The sequence below is a fragment of the Mus caroli genome, chromosome 19, assembly GCF_900094665.2.
Source record: "Mus caroli chromosome 19, CAROLI_EIJ_v1.1, whole genome shotgun sequence".
Taxonomy (NCBI): Eukaryota; Metazoa; Chordata; class Mammalia; order Rodentia; family Muridae; genus Mus; species Mus caroli.
The window spans coordinates 21451965-21475567 of record NC_034588.1 but is presented as its reverse complement, the minus strand read 5'-3'; the positions used below and the strand labels follow the sequence as shown (position 1 = coordinate 21475567).

The following is a 23603-nucleotide window of genomic DNA, read 5'->3' as shown; positions in this document are numbered from 1 at the left end:
AAGACAACTGTCTGTTTCACATACAATAATGCGTCTTCACTCTCCTCATGAACAGAGCCAGCCCAAGCATGAAGCCTTAAAGGGGTCTGGACTGGAAGCTGCCCCTCCCCCACCCCCACCCCCACCAAACTGTGCCTCCTTTGTAGGCTTGCACAACTTTTCATAGATTGGATTGGCTCACTCAGTAATTAACCAGCTGTGTCACTTAATATCCCAGGTTTCCTCATCTACTGGAGATTAAGGATCTCCACCACAAAAAAAAAAAAAAAAAAAAAAGTTACTGCAATAGTGGGCACAGTGGTTCGTGGTGCAGTTGGAGCTACTGAGGTAAAAGGCTCATGTGAGCTCAGGAGTTCAGGACAAGCCTGGGTATCATAATGATACCCCACAGCTAAAGAGAAAATGAAGGGTCATTTCTTTGCCTTTTGGCTGCTATCAAGGGTCAGAGAAGAAGAGGAGCCAGGCCCAGTGGCTCACACCTGTACCCCTAGCACTTGGGAGACTGGAGCAAAAGAATTATTGTGAGTCTGAGGCTAAGCTGGGTTACAGACTAAGACCCTGGTTCAAGGAGAAGGAGGAAGAGAAGTGAAGGAGAATAATAATAATCAGGGAGATGTCTCAGTTATAAACATGCCCATCACACAAACACAAGTATCTGAGTTCAGATCCCCAAAACCCACAGAAAATGCTGGGCATACCAACACCTGTATGTCACCTCAGTGCTCGGGACAGAGACAGGTAGATCCCTGAGACTTAACACAGCTAGTCAACATAGCCAGATCAATTAACTTGGAAGTTCAGTGATGGGAGATATATATATACATAGACACACAAACACACATACAAATAAAATAGAGAATGGTGGAGGAAAATACCTCCTGGCCTCGGACACACATCCTCACAACATATGCATTCTCTGTGTGCAAAAAAAAAAAAAAAAAAAGGAGAAGGTAGGGGGGTAGGTAGTTGATGTAAGGATGCGATGAGAAAACCTCTATGCCAAGGAACAGAGTGGGACAGCCTAGACTAGAATGTTCCAGCAATGGCCAGTTTTTAATCATGCTACACACTGGGCACTGTGCCCATTAGCAGGGTCAAAGAACGCCAAAGGTGGAAACCTCTACATCCTTTCCACATCACCTCTGACTTCCAACGAAGAAGCGTTCTCATCCCTGGTCCAGCTTGGCAGCCACTGTCAATGTAATTTCAAAGTACAAGGTGCAGATGGGGAAAGGGGACCTTTTGGCCTGCAGTGGTCCCCAGAGGCTCGTGCATGTGAACACTTGGGTGCCAGCTGGTGGTGCTGTTGTGAAGTTGTAGAGCTGTAGCGGGTGGGGACCGTCTGGAGGACGTAGGTGTTGGTGGGTGGAGCTTGACGTTTATAACCCACTCCCACTTCCTGTCCCAGCTCTATCCCCGATCTTGAAAGACATAGCCTGCTCTGCCACAAGCTCCCAGCTCCAGGCAAGGAGCCCGGCTTGCCACTCGTTTCACACCATGAAATCATGAACCGAAATCCTCCCTTAAGCAACTTTTTATCAGGTGTTCTTTCCCAGCAGTGACAACAGTAACCAATGCAGCACCCCTGGTAAAGCTCATGCCTGGGGCCTGGTACAGTCTACTTCAGACAACATAGTTCTACAAGCCCAGCCCTTTGACAAACTAAGAACAGCTTAGGAAACTTGTGTGCAAACGCTTAGCATAGCAAGAGGGATAAAAATCCTCTCCCATAAGTGAATGATTTCTGAACTAACTCTAAAGTGGAACCCAAAACACGGAAGTTTCTATTCTTTGCTTTTTAAGAAGGCTGGAGAAGTGGCTTACTGCTCTCCTAGAGGACCTGGGCTTGGTTCTTCACATATACTTCAGGCAGCTCACAACTACCCATAACTCCAGCTCCAGGGATCAGTGTCCTTTTCTGGCCTGCCAGAGCACCACCACTCTTTCTTTCTCTCCCTCCCCCCATATCATCTCTCTCTCTCTCTCTCTCTCACTCGCTCGCTCTCTCTCTCTCTCTCTCTGTCACACACACACACTTAATATTAAAATAAATATAACTTTAAAGGTAGTTAAGTATTCAGAGAGCAAAACATTGGGCACAGAGGGCAAAGGTGCCAACTGAAGGAGCTCTCCATGGCTGAACCGAAACAATTTAAGCAATAGAACAGCATGGGTTGAGTCGTACACACCCCTTTCCCAAGTTAGAAAGGCCAGTAGAATATGTGGATATGAATCTGTGGTTTAAAACATGAGGGCAGGGGGAGGAAACTCCCACAGGAACACTGAAAGTGTTCTGTCCAGGTGCCCTGTCTGCTATAGGGAAGATAAACGTCGTCCCTTATACTCAGACTGCAGGCCATACTCAGCTGCACCCTGCCAAGTAAGGCAGTGTAAGAAGAAGGAAGGGAACTTGGTGGTCTTGGAGCGCCATATATACTACCTTGACAAAGCCATCGAGTATGACATCATCAGTGACCACACACTGACCAGATGTGAGAAGGACAGGAGTTGGCCTTTGTAGTCTTCCTCTCGACAACTCATAATTACTGTCTAGCCAAGAAGAAAACATCGGCCTAACCCAAATGAGGACATGCCACAAGATACCCTTTTAAAGTGTCATGGTCATTAAAAGAGGAAAACCAGTTCTGACAAACATCACAGTCCACAGAGCCCAAAGAGAGATGCTGACTAGACACTGCCTTGTATTCTGAGCAGGACAGAAAGGGTGCATTAGGGAAGGCTGAATGTGTGTGGCGTCTGTTTTCTAAAAGGAGTTGACACCTCCTAAGTCAAGTGGCATCATGAGACCGTCCACTGGAAACACAGCCATGCTGTCCCAGAACATTATGTCATACTGTGAATATTAGGCAATCATGCTTTAAAACAGCCTCCTGGGGCCCAACAAGATGGGTGGGTGGGTAAAGGCAGTTGTGACCAAGCCTGACTACCTGCCTTTAATCCTGGGGCCGGAATACCTGACCGCACACACACTGAGTAAGGTTTGGTTTTTTTTACTGGATATTTTCTTTCTTTACATTTCAAATGCTGTCCCCTTTCCCGGTCCTGCCCCCTCTGAAACCCCCTATCCCATCCCCCCCCCTGCTTCTATGAGGGTGCTCCCCCACCCACTCCTGCCTCCCGACCCTCAAATTCCCCTACACTGGGGTAGCGAGACTTCACAGGACCAAGGGCCTCTCCTCCCATTGGTGCCTGACAAGGCCATCCTCTGCTACATCTGAAGTCCTGGGTCCCTCCATGTGTACCCCTTGGCTGGTGGTTTAGTCTCTGAGAGCTCTATGGGGTCTGGTTAGTTGATATTATTGTTCTTTCTATGGGGTTGTAGACCCCCTCAGCTCCTTCAGTCCTTTTTCTGACTCCTCCATTGGGGACCCCATGCTCAGTCCAATGATTGGCTTTGAGCATCTGCCTCTATATTTGTCAAGTTCTGGAAGAGCCTCTCAGGAGACAGCTATATCAGGCTCCTGTCAGCAAGCACTTCTTGGCATCAACAATAGTGTCTGGGTTTGGTGACTGTATATGGGATGAATCCCTAGGTGGGGCAGTCTCTGGTTGGCCTTTCCTTTAGTCTCTGCTCCACACTTTGTCTCTGTATTTGCTCCCGTGAGTATTTTGTTACCCCTTCTAAGAAGGACAGAAGCACCCACACTTTGGTCTTCCTTCTTCTTGAGCTTCATGTGGTCTGTGAATTGTATCTTGGGTATTCCAAGCTTTTGGGTTAATATCCACTTATCAGTAAATGCATATCATATGTGTTCTTTTGTGGCTGGGTTACCTCACTCAGGATGACATTTTCTAGTTCCATTTGCCTAGGAATTTCATGAAGTCATCATTTTTAATAGCTGAGTAGTATTCCATTGTGTAAATTGTACCACATTTTCTATATCCACTCCTCTGTTGAAGGACATGTGGGTTCCGTCCAGCTTCTGGCTATTATAAATAAAGCTGCTATGAACATATTGGAGCAGGTGTCCTTGTTATATGTTGGAGCATCTCTTACTTACTAAGTAAGTTTTAAATAAGCTTTTTCAAATTGCCTCTTGACACTGTAGTTATATCCGCCTTTAATCCCAGCACAGAGGCAGAGGCAAGAAGATCTCTATGTTCAAGGTCAGTCTGGTCTACAAAGCAAGTAGTAGTCAATGGTGAGACTCTAAAAAAATAAAATAAAATAAAATAAAATAAAATAGCTGAGAATGGGTGGTGCACGCTTTTAATCCCAGCACTGAGGCATCAGAGGCAAGCAGATCTCTGACTTCAAGGGCAGCTTAGTCTGCAGAATGAGTTCCAAAAGAGCTGGGGCTACACAGAGAAACCCTACCAATAAGTAAAGAAACAAACAAATTAATTAATAAATGAATTTTTTTTAAAACCTGTTATTTGTAACTTAAAATAATGGGAAATTGAATAAACCAACTGTTTGCATAGGGGACAAAGAAGTCACCTGCTGAGTGTCGTGAGTCCTTTTACAGTCCTTTAACCGAGGTTCATAAGTGGCGTGGATTGTATTTTAACCTGCTTTAGAATTCTAAACCCTATAACCTTCGCTAAGTCCAGCTTCATAACTCATAGCTCAAACTTCCTAGCTTCCAAAACTTGAAGTGAGATCAAAGAAATTTCTTTTGTATGTGTGCTGTGCCAGAAAAAGTCCCTGCTTCTCAGTAGCCACCCATACTGGGCACACATCTGCTGTGATTTCGGCCATAAAAGATGTCTTCTCACACAGCTGTGACACATGCATAGCATCTCCTGATTCTTTTCCTTGCTTCTCTAGCAAATGATATTTTAGTACATCCTGTTACCCTTAGCATTAAAAATATATCCTGGGGTGGTCAGAGTTAGGAGTTCTAGGAGGGAGGTTTCCTTCCCCGCCCCAACCCTCAGCTCAGCTCCTACCTACACTCCATCGCCCCAACCCTCAGCTCAGCTCCTACCTACACTCCATGAGATCTTAACAGAGATATCTGGGGGCTTCAATCTCAGTCTCCCTAGAATTGTTACCCATTCAAAATAGCAATAGGCAAGGTTCCATGATATTCCAAGGTTCCCCGGATATGCCGGCATTATAAAGTAACCAGTCAAGGCTGGGCTTGAAGCCCAAGTCTTTGCGCACAGTGCTTTGTTGCTTCTTGTGTGAAAACGTTATGATAACACCTACCTTGACAGGTTGTTAAAACTGTAAATTTGATTTGATTATGAATGTAAAGTGTCAGGCTTAGAAACTCCAGGACTGGGTAGGAGCTGGGGGGTTGGGGGTGGGTTCGAGCTCAGGAGGAAGGGGGTGGGTAATTACTGTTCTTTAGTCTTAGCTGCAGTATGCTTAGAACTGTAGGGTTTTTTTTTTAATTAAACAATGCTAGAAAGAGAGAAATGTACAAGAGAGAGAGAGAGAGAACATAGAATCAGAGTTCTAAAACAGGCCACGTATAGGAAATTTCTGGAATGCAGACCAGTGCTCAGCAGCCTAAGTGTTGGGACCAACGCACCTGGCTGCTTGGCAGGTCTCAGATCTTTGCACCTGAGCACACCTGCGCTTTGCACACAGTCTCTTCCAGGAATTGCTCTATGATCTGCAGGAAGAGACAGCCTTGTTCTCAGAAGGAAACAAACTTCAATCGGAAGTCAGATGGTAGGTGTCTGAAGGAAGGTCAGATGCATATTTGCAAAGAAATCGATTCAATATTTGTTCAGAACAAGTGGGGATTTGCCATTGAAAATCTGGGAGAGTGTCTCAGTGGATATTCAAGGAGCTGGCAGGGAGAGCACCCTCATGCGACTCCTCCAGCTCATAGGACATAAAACTCATCTGGCCCTAGAGGTTGATTTTCTTGTTTTCAGGAAACAACAGCAACTCTTTCACCCACTACTCAAATTAGGAAACTTAGCTTCACGTGGTGACACACACCTTTAATCCCAGCACATGGGAGGCAGTAGCAGAATGGATCTCTGTGAGTTCGAGGGCAGCCTAGTCTACATACTGAGTTCCAAGACAGCCAAGGCCACACAGAGGAACCCTGTCAGGGGTGGGGAGGATTTTGATGAATGAAAGTGACACTCCTTACTCTACACAATAGAGACAGATAGAGGCGGGATCACCGTGGAGTGCAGAAAGGCTTCTGTCCGTCTGTTCCTGTGATGTCAGAAACGCTTCTCTGAGAAATCATTAGCCAGCCACCTAAGCCGCTTGAAGGAAGGAACATGTGTTTTCCCTGGAAATGTTGTTTTCCTCTGGATCCGTGTCATGTAGAATTACAGCTAGGGTTAATTACAAGTTGTCAAGGCCAGGCCGTGTGCCAAGTCTTCTAAATGCGTATCCATTATGTGCTTGTAGCAAGGCTGGCCTAAGCTCTTGTGATTACCACGGGTGCTGGGTTGCTCTTGGCAATTGGTGGCGCGTCCTAGACAGCAATACTGCACCAAGGGGAGCTATTTGAGATCATCCTTCCGTCAACGGGAGGAAGCGTCTCAAAGACAAAGTAGGTCGTTAACGCGAAGACAGATGAGTTCGTATTCATCAAAATGCCGCGGGGTTTACTTCCTCAGAGACGTTATGTTATGTGTGTAGAGACAACTTTTTAAACTTTGGGTTTTTAGAGCTGAAGGGGGAAAAAAAACAGCTATGGCTTTTAAAAGATCAAAATGTTGTCAGTGAGTTTGGCTCAGTGAGCCATATTCTTAGCACCTGTTAATAAACAAATCCTGTATAAGCCTATGGATGTGGGGGTCCCTTGTCACTGTTCCTATCAGGATCTTCAGCTCCCTCACCAGTGTCCCCCTGTCACATCATTTTTCCAGTAGCTGCAATTATTCCAATGGACGAAAAGCCTTCTGTAAAACTTAACGCCTGCTATTTCCTTCTGCCTCTCCTGCCGTGGTATGCTGACCTTTTCTTCTCCTGACTTAGGAGATTCGACTGTCATTTGTTTCAATGTGACAGCCATTAAGCTCTGCTGTTACTAATCCTTAAATGACATGAACTTCCATTGGATTAATTATTGTGTTTTTAGAAGGTAGCCCCCAAACTTGATCTCCTGCTAAGTTTCTACTTTACGATGGAGATGATGTGTCTGTGTCTATATAGTAGAAGTACAGCGGCATTGTGGGTCACTCTGCATTTCTTCCTAGCATTTGGGGGCATCACACTGAAAGATTAGATTTAAGATTCTGTGACAGTTGATAAACACTATTAAGCCAGAGCTAGATGTATCGTCTGGTTGATTGTCTGCTGTTTTGCCTTGGAAGTGCCCTGTCACTATGCCTGTCTCATTTCCAATGTCACACACGAACGGAGGAAATAATCTCCTGGTATTGGGAAGATATTCTCCCATGCATCAACAAACGCACTCATATCACTGGCAAGTGGGTAGAGTTCTCTAAACGTCATTTGTCTTACTTTCATCTGATTAATGTAAAGTAAAATGCCAACAGGCATCTTGTCAGAACTGTACATTCACCAGTGGTGGAGGAAATGGGCTAGACACAAATACAAAAATTCTACAAAGAATACACAGCACTCTGACAGTAAGTAGACCCTATAGTAAAATCATTGTGAATATCTCTAATAATCTCTAATAAATTATTATCTACTAATAATCTATATAATATACAATTATACTATATAATATATATTTTATAACATATAATATAAACATACTATTTCTTATATTATTGGAATATAAATGTATATATTTATAATATAATATAAAAATATATTATAAATATATTATATATAATAGATAACATGATATGATATATACAAATATATGACCATAACTGTTATCTATTTTACTATTTATAATTCACTACATGATCCTTTATAGCGATATCTCTGCATAGTAATTTTTATGATAATGCTAGCAATAGTTATTATGAATTGCTCACAAGTGGCAGATATTATGAAATTCACAGTTCTTATATTGCTGAAGACAAGGAGGCGATGAGGACGCTAAACCCAGAAGCACTAGGTGGAAAAGACGGCAAATGTTTACTAGATCGTCTTAGCAAGAGACATGGCAGATACTTAGACTTATGTAATTCATATCAACCCTGTGCTAATAAAAAAGTATGCCCTCATTGACTTTCCATTACCTCAACAAAACACCTTACAAGGAAGACAGATGGGGCTGGAGAGATGGTTCAGTAGTTAAGAATTTCAGTTCCTCTAAAGGACTTAAGTTCACTTCCAAGAACCTATAATCCCCTGTATTTCACAGCCGGAAAGCCAATGCCTTGGTCCTCCGCAGCCCTCTGTACTCATGTGCACATACCTCCATTCAGATACAAGCATCTACAAGTAATGAAAAACTATAAAATATAGTTTTTAAATAGAAAAGGTACCCAAGATGAGTCAGTCCCATTGCTCTGGGTCTCAGGTGGGCTTGACATATGGCCAGGGCAAAGAGCATGGGATAGAGTTAAGGCCCTCCCCAGAAACAAAAAAAACAAAGAGCCTGGGTCTGACTGTCTGCGCCCTGGAATGGTCTGCTCCAAAAGATCTTAGGACCTGCCGCTGGGTTCCACCTTCTAAGGGTTCCACCACTTCCCAGTGCCATCTTGGGAGCCAGGCTCTGGACACACGGGCCTTTGGGAAGCATCCATCCAAACTACAGCAAAGGGTGACTTTATCCCCCACTCCATGGGCAGCATATGGCTAGAGTACATGCTCCCAGTGACAGAGTAGCGGCCCGCATCCAGCTAAATAGCCCCGTAGATGGGCACCCAGGAGGCAAGGGCCAAGGCTTCTGAGATAGTTCTAAATCAACTCATCTGCAATGAGACAGCCTCACTGAGGACATGCTATTCTGGAGCCTCCGTATGGATATTTTTAGAGCATTTGGATTAATTGCCAGCAAGTTATTTCATGCAAATAGGACTTAAACACATGTGTGAAAGATAGGCAGCTATTAAACAACCAAGCGTTTAGATCCGACTCAGAAGCAGATACTCAAATGCTCCTCAGAGCAGATAGAATACGTGAGCAGAAGGGGTAATTCCAATGACAGGCTTTAACCTTAAAATATATATTTACAAAATGCCTCACTCATTGACATGGAACAAGAAGCCAGGTGTTTGAGCAGTGTTAAATGATAGGCGTGTGGCAAATACAGAAGTGGATGCTCACAGCCATCCATTGGATGGAGCACAGGGTCCCCAATGAAGGAGCTAGAGAAAGTACCCAAGGAGCTGAAGGGGTTTGCAGCCCCATAGGAGGAACATCAATATGAACTAACCAATACCCCCAGAGCTCCCTGGGACTAAACCACCAACCAAAGAAAACACATGGTGGGACTGGTGTCTCTAGTTGCATACGTAGCAGAGGATGACCTGGTCACCCTCAATGGGAGGAGAGGCCCTTTGTCTTGTGAAGGTTCTATACTCCAGTATAGGGGAATGTCAGGGCCAGGAAGCAGGAGTGAGTGGGTTGGGGAGCAGGGGGAGGGAGGAGGGGATAGGGGATTTTCGGAGAGGAAACCAGGAAAGGGGATAGCATTTGAGATGTAAATAAAGAAAATATCTAATAGAAAAAATGATAGGCGTGACAGTTTAACAAAGCACAGTACTGTTTATCTGCCTACATGGGGCACCCTCTGAAGGTAAAACTTGAGTGTGGCATGCTAAGTGGCTACGTGTCTGACATCACCAACACCCATGCTATTCAAAGCTACACACACCAACCAGGCCCTAGCCTGACTACAGAGCACCCACTCTAGATCATGAGACACAAGAACCTCAAAGACAAAGGCAAGGCCTCCCTTCAGCAGCGTCCCTAGAGCCCCATCTCCCTCCCCTTTCTTTGCCGTATTCCATAAGACGGCATCATTCTCAAAGGTATGCCACAGCATGTTGAGATGAGATTTCCCTGCCTTTACCAGGCCACCTCTCACTTAAAAGCAGAGGTTCCCAACCTTCCTAACGCTGTGACCCTTTAACACAGTTCCTCTTGCTGTAGTGACCGCAACCATAAAATTACTTTGTTTCTACATCACAACTGTGATTTTGTTACTGAATTGTAATGTATCTATTTGTGTTTTCCGATGGTCTTAGGCGACCCTTGTGAAGGGTTATTTGACAACCTCCCCTCCTGTCCCCCAAAGGATTGAACACACCTGCTTCTGATCCGTAACTCACAGTTAACACTTTGCTCTTTAAAGAGTTACAATCAGAGATTATTAAAGCACACCCATAATTCAGAAACCAGAATAAGTTCTCCATTCTTCCCAGCACAATCCATAATGCCAGACCATCTCTGCTGTGAGGGAAGCAGGCTGGCGCCCCTCCCTTTGTGGTCACCAAAGCTCTGTTCAATTTATTTCCCCTTAAACTGTTTATGTCCCTAATGATTCAGGACACGGTTTTTGACATGCACCTCGGAGACTAGCAGTTACCATGATATTTTCCCATTATTCAGTTGGAAACCATAATTAGTGTGGTGTTGGCCAAGCCATGCATGAGAAACCCTCCTGTCATTTTGTGCCTCTTTGATGCTAACAGGCTCAGTAAAACCCGGACCTGCATATGGTGTTCCAGTAGCGGTGAACCGTTATAATTGCAAACCGCGTCTTTGAGAGCCACGCTGCCCTTCTAATCTGTTCTCGTGTTTTTTTTTTTCCAGCAGCTTTTTCAAGCTTAGTATTGACTGAATAAATGACGCCCCCTCTGTGCAAACCCCTCATCTTACAATTAGAACCAGAGTGAAGTCTGAAGTCTAAGGCATAAGCACAAAAAAAAAAAAAAACCCACCAAGTTTTTGTTAGGTTTTATTTACTGAGAAAAGCCTTATGTTTTTAAGGACAAAAAATATATAGTGTTTAACAAGGGATAGGAATTGTACTTTTTCAGGTACTTAAATCTCCGTGAGTTCAAGTCCACCCAAGGCTAAGTAGTATATTCCAGGCCAGCGAAGGCTCCATAGTGAGGCCCTGTCTCAAAAGGGGGGGGGGGGCAGAGAATGCTCGTCCCTCCAAATGGTGCTATGAGTTTCTGGAAAGAGGGAGAGTTAGTGAATCTTTCCATTTGCTGAAGCCTGGCTTGATGTTAACCATTTACCCCCCTGTGGCTCCTGTGTGAGCCTGCCAGATAAAGTACCACTGACCCCGTGGTGGTTACATGACAGAAATGTGTCATCTCTCATTTCTTCGAACCAAAAGTCCCCAGCCAAGGTACTGGCAGGGTCTGTTGCTTCTGGAGACTGTGAAGAAACGTGGGCCCACTTTCGTCCAAGGTCTTTGTGTGGCTTCTGGGAGTGTGCTGGCAAGCTTTGGCATTCCTGGGCTGTAGCTCTTTGCCTTTATCTCCATGTGAAGTTTTCCTTGTAGGTGTTACAGATTTCTCACTTGTATAATGGCACAGGTCATGTTGAAACAGGCCACCTCGATGACTTCATCTCAACAAATTATATCTGCAACAGTCCTGTGCCCATATAAAGTCACATTCTGAGATGCACTGGGCTAAGACTGTTAACATACAAAGTTAAAGAGGTGCATTGGCCTGTGACGTCACCTCAGAAGAAAGCGTGCATGTTCCGGATTGGTGGAAACATTACAGAGATGACCGAGAAGCAAGCTGCAAAGTGCCACCCAGGAAAGTTGCACCATTGTGGCATAAACCAGAGGAGGGATGGTGCCTAGCTTGGGAGCCACGTCCTGCTCACCTGTCTTAAACTTTTATGTGTTTCTTCAATTTGGCCAAGAAGAGGTGTTCTCAATTTAGCATGTTGTATTTCTGACAGGCCACTTTAATCTCACACTTTGTGAAGACAGAACATCTAAGGGTAAGGATCAAAGTTCTTAGGGAGACAAAACTACCTCATCACTGAGCAGTGATGGCGCACGCCTTTAATCCCAGCACTCAGGAGGCAGAGGCAGGCGGATTTCTGAGTTCAAGCCCAGCCTGGTCTACAAAGTGAGTTCCAGGACAGCCAGGGCTACACAGAGAAACCCTGTCTCAAAAAACAAAAAAACAACAACAAAAAAGTACCTCATTAAATCCATACGCTGCTGCTTTTACAGAGGAGGAGAGCTGGGATTCAGGATGGTTCGGTATCTTACTCAATTTGGCATACTCAACCCCTCAGGGTGCTCGGCCCCAGAGCTCAGCTACCCGGACTCTCGTTCTAGCTTCTTCTTCCATGTGACCTACTGCATGCAAAAGGTCTTTCACCTCTTCTGTTGCCTTTGCATCTTATTTCTACCTAGGAAGGGCGATCATGCCTGTTGTTGGAGAATACCTCCCTTCTGGGGTATTTGGGGAAATACCTGAGTGTCCAGTGTATCAGACACTTCTAAGCCTCTCCTATGGGACCCACTCAAATAGACTGTCTCTCAGCACCACAGACATGACTCTGGCCATATAGGAGTCATATCTGATCATTAGGAAGAACACACTTTCCTAGATAACGTAAGACATCCATGTTGCTAAATGTGATAGAAATTAATTTAATAGCTGAGTATACATTTTGGTTTGTTGTTGTTATTCTTGGACTGGTTGCAGGTTGTAAGGTTGTGTTTTATATGTTTTAATAAAATATGTAGCTACTTGCTTTCATTTATTAGACATTTCCCAAACTCTTTTAGTTTGGGTGTTTTGTTCCCCAGTTTTAATGAGGTATTGTTGGCAAGTAAAAATGATGTGTGCTTTAAATATGCACCATCATAGTGTGATGTGTGTCTACATTGTGGAATGCTGTTGCTATGATCAAACTAGTTTACATGCCCATGATATCACATGGTTAGATTTGGAGGTGGAGAAAAGATAGGTCAGTTCTCTTATCAAATCTTGTATACAATGAAGTATTAGTAACTTTGGCCTCTATGCTGTGCACTGAGTCTCTAAAAATTGCTCATCTGGCCTAGCCAAACCTTGGTACCATTTAAGTAGCATCATTTCTCCATGTTTCCTTTTCCTCCTACATCTAAAAACCATCGTTCTAGTCTCTGGTTTTATGAGTTAGACATCTTAAAATTCTGCACCAAAGTGAACCCATTCTGTATTCATTCTTCTATGTCTGTCTTATTTCACTACGCATAACACCCAGTAAGTCTATGTGTGTGATCATGAATGCCATGATTTCCTTCTTTTTCAAGGCTGTATAATATTCTGCAGTGGGCATATGTAGAGTATGTGTCTGTTTGTGTGTGTCTTTGTGTGCACACGCACACATGTATCCATCAACATTTAAAATGTTCTCCCATCTTCTCTTGAAAGTTTGCTCTGTTGAAGACCTAGCCATGTCTGAACTATTTGCCAACTTACCTTTTGCTTTTAATGTCGTACCTGGTGTGAAGTGGGCTATCAATATGTATTCGAATGGTTTATGATTTTGTAAATCAAAAAGTAGAAACGTTTTAATGTTGATAATTCATTATTGAAATGTAATTTGGGGAGGGATTGATTGTTTTGTTATTAAGAAAAGTCTCATTCTGTAACCAAGGCCAGCTCCAAACCTAGTATGCCATCAGGCTAGCCTTGAACTCATGCCTTGGCTTCTTGAGTGCTAGAAGTGCACGTGAGAGCCACCACACCTTGTACTTGAAGTATATGTTGTAAAATGCTGAGATCTTCAGCAAATCACTCAATGAGCTGTGACAAACTTGTTCATGTTCACTGGTAGCCATGAAAGGCCAAGGTGGAGCAGAAGTTCCCTTCTACCTCTCCCTCTTCCTGAATTCAAGGTCATAAAACTAACAGTACAGTGTGTCTGTCTGTCTGTCTGTCTGTCTGTCTGTCTGTGCTCTTTCTGCTTCGAGGGAGCTTGGTCATTTTCACTTTTCCATGTCTTTTATGTTCTATCTCAATTAATGTTTTTGTGTTATAGGAGATGAGGCTGGGGTAGGGAGGTGCCTTTGGGTTTTTGTTCTTGAAAGTTTTTTGTTTGTGTTTTCGTTTTGGTTTGGTTTGGTTTTGGTTTTTTGAGACAGGGTAGTCTTGGCTGTCCTGAAGCTCAGTTTGTACACCAAGCTGGTCTCACACCCAGAGATCTGTCTCTGTCTTCCAAGTATTGGGATAAAAGGTGTGCAGCACCACTGTGAGCAGTCGCTTTTGGTTTTAGCATCTATATACCCATCCTGAGGTGGTCCATAGTCTACTGGTACTTGCTTATGTCCCCTTCTTGAAACCCTGGGCCTAATTCCTAATACTCTAAAAACTGAAAAACATCATTTACTCCTGCTGCCTTTGACAAGACCCAATAATAAAGATGTCATTCAGAACAGTCTGTCACTTCCCTGTTTTTCTCTTGCTCTTCCTTACTAGTGGAACCATTATTGCTGGGACTCCAAGTCTCTTAGAAACACGAGACGGGTTGATTCTCAGCAGCAAATGGATGGATTAAGACAGAATTTATTTATTGTTGCTCCAGAGTCGGGCCTGGGTTTAAATCCAGGTGACCTGTGTTTAAACAATGTATACTTTAGGCTGCAAGGTACAAAATATGGAGCAAGTGATTTGACCTTAGCAGGGTCATCTTTACTATGTATTACATGATAATCACAGCCATGTAACTAACTACCAGCTTTAAATGGGCATGTGCGTGCATGTGTGTCTGTCCGTGCTGGGCTGGGCTGGGCTGCTAGAAAGACAAATGCCTCCGAGATGGTGAAGTTCCCCGAGGGTCACCATCCACACTGTGCTGGCTCCTCTCAGAGGGAAGCAGCTAGCTTCTGAGGCCAGCTCTCTAAACAGCAGGCCCTTCCTGTTCCATTCTCTTTTGGTCTGTCAGTTCCCAGCCTCAGCTTTGTGCTGTCTCTGCAGCAGGCTTTATGCCCAGGACACAGGGAGGTTAAGCCATGCCATGCCCTGCAGTCGCAGTCGCCGGCAGCCATCAATCAGTACTTGAGATTGCCTGCTGCTCTGCACTCTGGCTAGAAACAGGCGGTCTCCAGGCCTAAAAATAGAAGGTGTGGAGCTGAAGAACAACAGCAGCCTCGCTCCTGACTGCAGAGGGAGAAAGACAGGCACTCTCTGAAAGGCTGTGCTCCTAGAGGCAGAAGTGATGAGGAGTGTGGACAGCAGGCAGCATTGGATGCTGCAGCCACTGTCAAAGCCTCCCAAGCTCCTGGGTCTTTTGGGTAACCCCGTGGACGTTCCTCCTCTCTCAGCTGAAAAGCTCGGCATGTTGGGGTTCTGTCTTGGGGGGACATGAGCTACTGCACAAGGACATCTCCCAGCATGCAATGGGAAGTCTGGTGCCAGTCCCTGAGAAAAGCAACAGCCTCTTCCCTCCCCCATCAGAGTACAGCTCAGGGTGGCATTTTTGACCTTCCCTTCCCACCTGGGCTTTACGGGAACAAAAGCAGCATGTGGCTTCAGAACTGAATGAGGTTTGGCAGCCACCAAGTGAGTTTCAGCTGTATTTGTGGTTTTCCCTGTAAGGAGAGCTCTCCACTCAGTGTTATCGGTTAGTGTTCCAGTAGCTTCGAATACCAAAACAGGAGTCCTTTGCAGGCACTTGTGATAAATCCATCCACGCAGAGACCTCATCAAAGGGCAAGGCATGATTCCAGAGCTGGAAGGTGGTGCGGCTCCCCAGTGTTGGTAATGAGAAGCCTTCCTTCTGGTTGACCTATCTTGGTCCCTTCAGTGATTTTGTGAGATGGGCTGGAAAGATTCCCCTAGAGATGAGGAGCCAGGCTTCTGTGCCCAGGTGATGACCTGCCCTGCATCGTACTGGGCCATCACAGAAGCAGGGCCTGGGCTCAGCTTCTGCCCTTCTGCTAGAAACCCTTGGGGTTTTTCCCCCTAGTGCAACCAGCTTTAAAAGACAAGAACTCTGTAACACAGGGCAGCCTGAAATGTGGCATGAATTTATTGTGCAAAAGTGAAGAGGGAGCCAGAGTCTCCACAGAGCCTAGTAACCTTGAGACCAACAACATTTTTCTTGGCATGGCCCAGCAATCATGACGCTGTGCCCAGAGACAAAAATACAATGCTAACTCGCCACTGGCCCAGCATTAGGCAGTATTTACATAGTCTCAATACCATGAACTCTGAATACCTATTTTCTAATTTTGGAGGCAACTCATGGAGGAAACAAAAAAATTCTAGGTGTCATTGATAGACTCTATCATTGATAGAATATAAGCATTAGCAGCCATTATGAAGTGGGCGCAAATTTATCTTTTATGTATCCAATACAAAGTGAGAGACAGAAGACAAAGGGAGAGAAGGTAAAGATGGAGTGATATGGAAGGCTAACGGATATATGATGTGTGGGTGGTGGAATTAAAACACATGAACATAATTTGTAGTTACAAAATAGTATATACATACAATATATAACATAAGTTATATATTCTAATATACATGTGTACGTATAATATATGTGATATAACTTGTATGTTATATTATAATTATACATATACTATAATATGTAAACATGTATTACATATATGTATTATGTATATAACATATCATATGTATAAATAATATGTTACATGTTATATATGTTATATCATATATATAATGTGTATGTGTATGTGTGTATGCCGGTGTTCGCAGGAAACAGCTTGAGAGCAGGTACATGTCCTCCCTAGGGATCCATGGGATGCCTTGGTTGAGTCTTTTATTCCAAGGTTTATGAAAAGATGTGAAGGGGACTGGAGGGTTGGGCAGGAGTTAAGAGCACTTATTGCTCTGGCAAATTCCCAGCACCCACTTGGCAGCTCACAGTGTCTGGTCTGTAACTCCAGTTCCTGTGACTCTGATGCCCTCTTCTGGCTTCCAAGGACATCAGGCATGGACATGTAAACAAAGCGCTCATTCACATAAAATAAAAATAAACCTAAAAAGGAATTTCACCCGAAAAACTAAAAAGAGCGATGTTGATGGGGACTTCCTGGCAGAGGAGGGGTGCTGCTGCCCTAGAATCCTGCCCTGACTCACATGCCGTGTGATGTGTGATGCTATTAAGGCAGTGAAAAGGTGACTTTTAAAAGACAGACACTGTGGCTAGTTCCATCTGTTCCCTGGGACAGATGTGCCCATGAGAATGCACTGTAAGAACACTCAGTAGGTCAGCAGACAGAAGTCAGGGTTCCAGGCTTTGGAACTACTGATGACAGTTTCCACAGTCCATGTTCTGTGTGATGCCAAACTGACATCACTTGCGAGACAACAGCCCTCATGGCAGCAAAGCACCGTAAATGTCCGCTGCCAGAGGGACCACGAGGACAAGAGTTCTCCTGCGTATGCTCATCTGTGAGAAGCTTGGAGATTATCAAGAACAGAGTGGCAGGGGCTACCAGGACCTCCTAAGGCTTCTATGAGACAAAAACAGAGCCAAATGGATGCCGACCCCTGTGTGGACTCCCTGGTTGCACATTAGACAAGACGACTCGGACCTCAGGAGGTCCAGATGGACGGAAGAATGGCAGAACTCGATGATACAGAACCCAGGCCGGCTGCCAGGCTCCCAAACCGAGTCACGTAGCATCTGTTTTTAAATGGATCTTCCCTCTGTTAGTCCAAGCAATGGTTGGACACTCTGACCCTGCCACTAGATTCTGAGAGCCTTTCTCCCAAGAGAGATGCCCTCACTTGCTTACAAGTAACTCCTAAAAACGGAACCTAGAAAATTCATAGGCTGAGAAAATATAAATTGATTACAAATAGATGGGTGCCTGGGAAATTAACAGTAGTGCAGAAAAAGAAAAAGAAGAAGACTATTTCCCAGTGGACATTCTATTAGCATTTGAGCTAAACCCTTTGGGAGACATAGCTTCTTATTCTTCTGTGTGGAGGGAGCATCATTAAGGGATAAAACAATTTGCTGTAGGCTGTGGATACAGTGCCTAAACTTGGGGTTTATTCTTGCATTATCTCTTTATGTTTCATAATTACATGTTTCACATTTTATTATTTTAAGTGGCAGTGGACAAACACCTGTTGCGCAGGAAGACTGTAGATGGAATTCCTTACACCTGTATGATAACCAGATCTTTAACCACAGTCCCAACACCAGTATCACCCTCTTGTATCTAGCGTTCTGCCCTTGAAAACCATGGGAAACTTCAGCTGCTTAAAAACATTACTTTCGCCGGGCGTGGTGGCACACGCCTTTAATCCCAGCACTTGGGAGGCAGAGGCAGGCAGATTTCTGAGTTCGAGGCCAGCCTGGTCTACAGAGTGAGTTCCAGGACAGCCAGGACTACACAGAGAAACCGTGTCTCAAAAAAAAAAAAAAATTTACTTTCATTTTGGATGTGGAGGGATAATTGCGCATCCCTGGCTGATACCCAATTTAAATACTGTCAAAACAGACCAGCTCGACCTTTAGTCCCAGCACTGAGGAGGCAGAGGCAAATGGATCTCTGTGACTTTGATGCCAGCTACCTATGTTGTTCAGGCTTTTAGTGTTTCCCTAGGGAGTCCACGCAGGAGATGCTCACAGAGCCCATGGGAGCATCATTCTGTGTTGTTACTCCAGGCGTCGTCCCTGGACCAGCTCAGCATGGGCATCACCTAGTCAGAAATTCAATCCATGGACTCTACCCCTAGATCCTTTGCTTCGTGGATCCCAATGGAAAAGTCCAGGAAGTTGCATTGTGACCAGCCCTCCAGAGCCTCTGATGTACAGTGAAGCCGAGAACCACTGAGGCTGCTGAACTTTTCAGGTCCACAACCAGGAAGGAAAGAAAGAGAGGGGAAAAAGAATGCAGGGAGGGAGGGAGGAAAGAGGAAGGGCTGCCCCCCACCACCACGTTCTATTTTGTAAACTATCAATGTAAGGATACCTGAGAGGGGCAGAGTCAGAAGTGAAAACCAACCGCTCAAAATCAGAGCTAGCAGAGGCTTCTAGATACCCAGGAGCCACGATTCACAAGACAGGGGACTCAAATCACCTCATGCAAACACCATAAACTGTAAGGAGTTAGGGGGCGGGAATGATGTTATTAATAACACTTTATTTAAAGTAACAACAATACTTACTAATAAAAAAATTAAATGTGAACCTAAACGGTGACATTTTCAGGATGACTCACAAAAAAATAAAAATAAATTAATTAAAAATAAATTTTAAAAAAGGCCAGAATCCACCACCACATCCTGTCTTTGGCTCCGTTCTGCAGGCCACAAACTGACTGTTCACTTCCGTTTTTCCAGCAAAGGGTTACCTTCCAGTTCAACCTTCACCTTGGAAGAGGGGACCATCTACCTGACAGCTGAGCCAAACACCCTGGACCTGCAGGATGACGCCTCTGTGCTGGACGTCTATTTAGTGAGTGCCTTTCTTCCACTCCTCTCAGCAGCCTGTTTGCAAATGGGTTGGGACCTTGACTTACCCAAGACTAAAGCCAGGCATGCTTGGGGCTTTTAGAGATATGCTTGCCTCCTGTCCCTTCGACAGGACACAAGTCTTCCCAAGCCATGTCATCCCATAATTTGTTCCAATGTTGGCAAGAATTGGTAGGTTAATGCTAGCTCAGCAAATATAACCAGAGGAAAAGTCCCCTGAGTGACCCTGCACAGCCACTTGGCATCAGTGGGGTTTCTTATCATTACCTGCTTAAGCCAGTACGGGCTGCCCCGGATGGGTGTTGATTGGAAACAGAGGCATTCCCACTGCCTCTCCGGATAGAGCTGGATTCTCAGCAACCCAGGATCCTGCTAGTGGTCCCTACAAGCTTGTCTAGGCTTTGAAGATACCCTCTTCCCCTCTTGCAAAGCCTGATGAGTTGTCGTTCAGAGGAGCCAGCTCCTGGTGTCTCCTTGGGCTTCAGTTTTCTCATCTATTAAATGGATTCTTGAATGCTCTTGATGGCCCTGTGCAGCTCGAACAGGCTCATTCATTCTGAATCACAGGGAGTCAGTCGCACACGGTTGGCTCTCCAAAGAAGGGACAGTCATTCCCCAAACTCTGCAGTTTCATTAACCACACACACACACACACACACACACACACACACACACACACCATTACGGTTCACTTAAACTTTAAGGCAATACGTCTAGAACATTTGACACCATTAATTTGTAGTTCTGGGGTGTGCTTTCTTGCTGGAGATATTTTATTATTTTTTAATGTTGTCCTACAACTTGGAAAACTCAGCTTCCTGCCTACCTGTCAGTGACTTCATTTGCCTCTACATTATGGAAGAATGATAAAGAAAATCCAGTCTGGCCTGAGCAACTTCTCTCTCCTTTCTTTTTGACCTAATTCAAAAGCTCTGGATCCCAACCATTTTTATCCCAGCCATCTTTAATTGAACGGCCCTGGAGGCTTCTGGGATGACATTCTCTCTGGTGACGTCACCCAGTGTAGTGTGAGGTCTCTTGTGAGGTTTTTCCCTTGAAGATCCGATGTTTCCTTCTTAGTAGTGATATCCTAACCCACTTTGTGCTCAACTGATCCCAACTAAGTATTTAATTTATAACCCTGTGAAATATGCAGACTTACACCACATTGATTTGTGTGTATTGGGTTTCCTTTTAGGGATCCACCCAAACTTGTGCCTTTGAGCTTACGGAGGCCTTGTAACTTTTCTCTGTAACTTGAACTGGAATTTAAAAGGATGGTTGACCCTCTGAGGAGAACTAACAGTTTCATCATTCAGTATTCAGGCATTTAATTCAGGTCCTACCAATGTTTCCCCCAACACTGCTTTCCAGAGGTCCTTCACCTTCACACTGTACACCCCTCGACTTCCTGGCTCATTTGCAAATATTCAAATCCAAGGGAGATGGTTTTTTAAGATGGCTTTATCCAGTGACCAAAGATGTTTCCTGTTGAATGCTGAGCTGATGAGCCACAGATTGGGGTATTGAAAAGCAAACAACAGAACTGAGTGGGCCGCACTGCTGGGAAAGGGGGGCTTCTGCTGTTCTCCTAGCGGGATGGTCGCGTGGATATCAGCCACCGATGCTGCCTGTCACCCTGGGATGCTAAGGCAGCCTGCCTGGGGAGGGGACCAACAAAAAGCCATTCCCACTGGGAAATGGAGTGGGAGAGAGTGCCCTTTCGTGGCTCCCAGGGAATGGGTTGTCAGTGAGAGGTGAAGGAATTGCATTCTTATTAACAGAGAAATCTAAAGGTTGGCTGCCACCCAACAGCGACTTCTCTCCTTCTGTTACTCAATCCCGTTGCCTTTACACTGGCCACATTAGCATCCTCTCAATAACACGCCCTTTATCTGTGAAAGTGCTTCTGCAAAAATGGCTGTTTGAAGTGCAAAAATAACTGCGTGTAAGGAAAAGAAACAGTTAAGTCCCACCCCCACCCCCACCCCAATTCTCTGCCATACTATTATTGGAGATTAGTGTGCCGACCGGCAGCCCTCGGACAGCTTGATTATTCGGTGTGTTTGGGGTGGTTAATGCTACCCTTTGATCATGAGAAGAAGGGTGGCAAAGAAGTGAGCGTGGTTGAATAAACAGCTGCCACGCCATGATGTGGGAGGAAAGCCTGAGAAAAATACCAAGACAAACGCTCAACAAATTAGGTCACAGAGGTCTTAGAAAACTTGCAGGGGCTTTTGGCAAAAAGAAGCTGAGTTTCTGAGCTTGAATCCTTAGGCTTGGAGGTGAATGACGCCTCCCCAGCCACACTGCATCAGTAAGGGTCTCTAATCTTTACCTGCTTAAGCCAGTACGGGCTGCCTCAGGGGGTGTTGATTGGAAATGGAGGCATACCCACTGCCTCTCTGAATGGAGCTGGATTCCCAGCAACCCGAAGTTACTCCAGGTCTAGGGGATCTAGTGCCCTCTTCTGGCCTCTCCAGGCACCAAACATGCACAGATACACATGCAGACAAATACGTATGCATATAAAATAATAAAATAAAATTTAAAAATATAAACAAAGCTGACCAAGTCTGACAGTACATGAGGGGGGGTCCAGAGGAGGAGCCTGAAGGCCTGGCTTTCCTTTGTTTGTGGGCCTGTATTACTCTCCTGCTGTAAGAAATTATCACAAATTGTGTGGCTTAAGCAACAGAAATGTGTCACCTCCTAGAGGCCCTGGGTCTGAACACAACATACCCAGAGTGTCTTGCTCCCAGAGTGTATGTGAGGACAGATCCCTACCTGTGCTTGCAACCTCTCTGGGCTTCATATGTTTCCTGGTAGTCGGATGCACTTTTCCTCTGATTCAGAAAGCAAGCCCCTATGATTGACAGCCACAAACTCACTGATCGGTGTAACCTTTCCACAAACCCTCTGCTGCCACCTACTGGTAAAAAGGCAGCTCTGCCCATGGGGGAGGGGGAGTGACTGAAGGCTCTATTGAAACCTAATGAAGAGTGAGTATGGGGCTCAATAACCAGTTTCCTCTCGGTGCACTTGACCACATTCTTCCAGCATAATGCATCTCAGCTCATCAGGCAGCAGTCTTAGGGCATCAAAGGCATCGCATACCACAGACCCAGCATCTGCCGACTCAGGTTGGCCTGGAGGCTACAGTTAGAATCGTGCACAACAGAGAGGAGAGGCTCATCTCCTCTCAGACTCCAGCATGTATTTCTCATCCACTTGAGTCTCTCGAAAAGCCTCCTCTTGACCAGCATAGAAAGTAACACTTCTGCAGTTGAGACAGCAAGTGTAACACTTGATCTTAGCCAAAAGGCCAAGAATCGATCAGCAGTGTAACATAGTATCAACAAACACCCAGTGCTCCAGGCCTCCTTTATGCTGTCTGTGACCTATCCTATTTAGGGGAGTAGGATTAAATATAATAAAATGAAAATATGGATAATTTAAAGACAAGAGTACTCTTTAAATCCTTGTGGCTCCTGGCCACTGTTTCTTTTTGCTAGAGCTGTCACAGCCAAGCACTAGAATAAGTCACTTTAGAGTGTAGGAAGGTCTTCTCTTGTGTCTCTATAGACTGGGAGTTAGTTCACGGTCAGGTGTCAGTGGGGTCCCTAGCTCCATTGCCAGAGAATCTGTGTAGGCCTCTCTACTTGGCTTACAGATAGCTGTCTACTCCCTGGGTCTGCACAATGTCCACTCTGTGTGTGTCTGTGGTCCAAACTCCCTGTGTCTAGAACAGTAGTTCTCAACCTTCCATGACCCTTTAATACAATTCATATTGTGGTGATGTCCCAACAATAAAATTATTTTCATTGCTACTTCATAACTGTAATTTTGCTACTGTTATGAATTATAATGTAAACATCTGTGGGTTTTAATGGTCTTAGGCAACACCTGTGAAAGGGTCATTTGTGCCCCACCCACCCAAAGGGTCACAACCCACCTGATTAAGAATCACTGTTCTAGTAGGACACTCCTCCTGATGAATTAGGACCTAATCTACCATCTCATTTAAACAGATCTCCTCTGTAAAGACCCTGTCTCCAAACAAGGCCATGCTCTGGGTGACTAACAGTTAGGGGCCTCCACCTTAGAGGGACACAGGTTAGCCCATGACAACCATCGTGTACTCCAGTAGAAAGCAGCACTACCTCTCTGTACTTCCACAGAAAGGGCCTGGTGAGCCTGCAGCTTCACAATGTCCTTAGCTCTAGTGTGGCTGGGGATATCCCTTCATGCTGATGACAGAGCAGCCAGGAACCAAAGCATGGGCTCTTTGTCAAATGATATCAGCACTGGATTCAGCTCCCCTCCCCACCACCCCCCCCAGCCAGTTCCCTCCA

At 44.9% G+C, this 23603-nt stretch overlaps 1 protein-coding gene across 2 annotated transcripts in view; it reads left to right on the top strand.

Annotated features, from left to right (window-relative positions):
- Pip5k1b (phosphatidylinositol-4-phosphate 5-kinase type 1 beta) overlaps positions 1-23603 on the top strand; it is a 240508-nt gene that overhangs the window by 212186 nt on the left and 4719 nt on the right. For both annotated transcript variants that reach the window (XM_029472656.1, XM_021151691.2), the window contains exon 14: positions 19117-19231. In XM_029472656.1, the coding sequence (XP_029328516.1) occupies positions 19117-19231 (115 nt within the window). The remainder of the gene's footprint in view (positions 1-19116; positions 19232-23603) is intronic.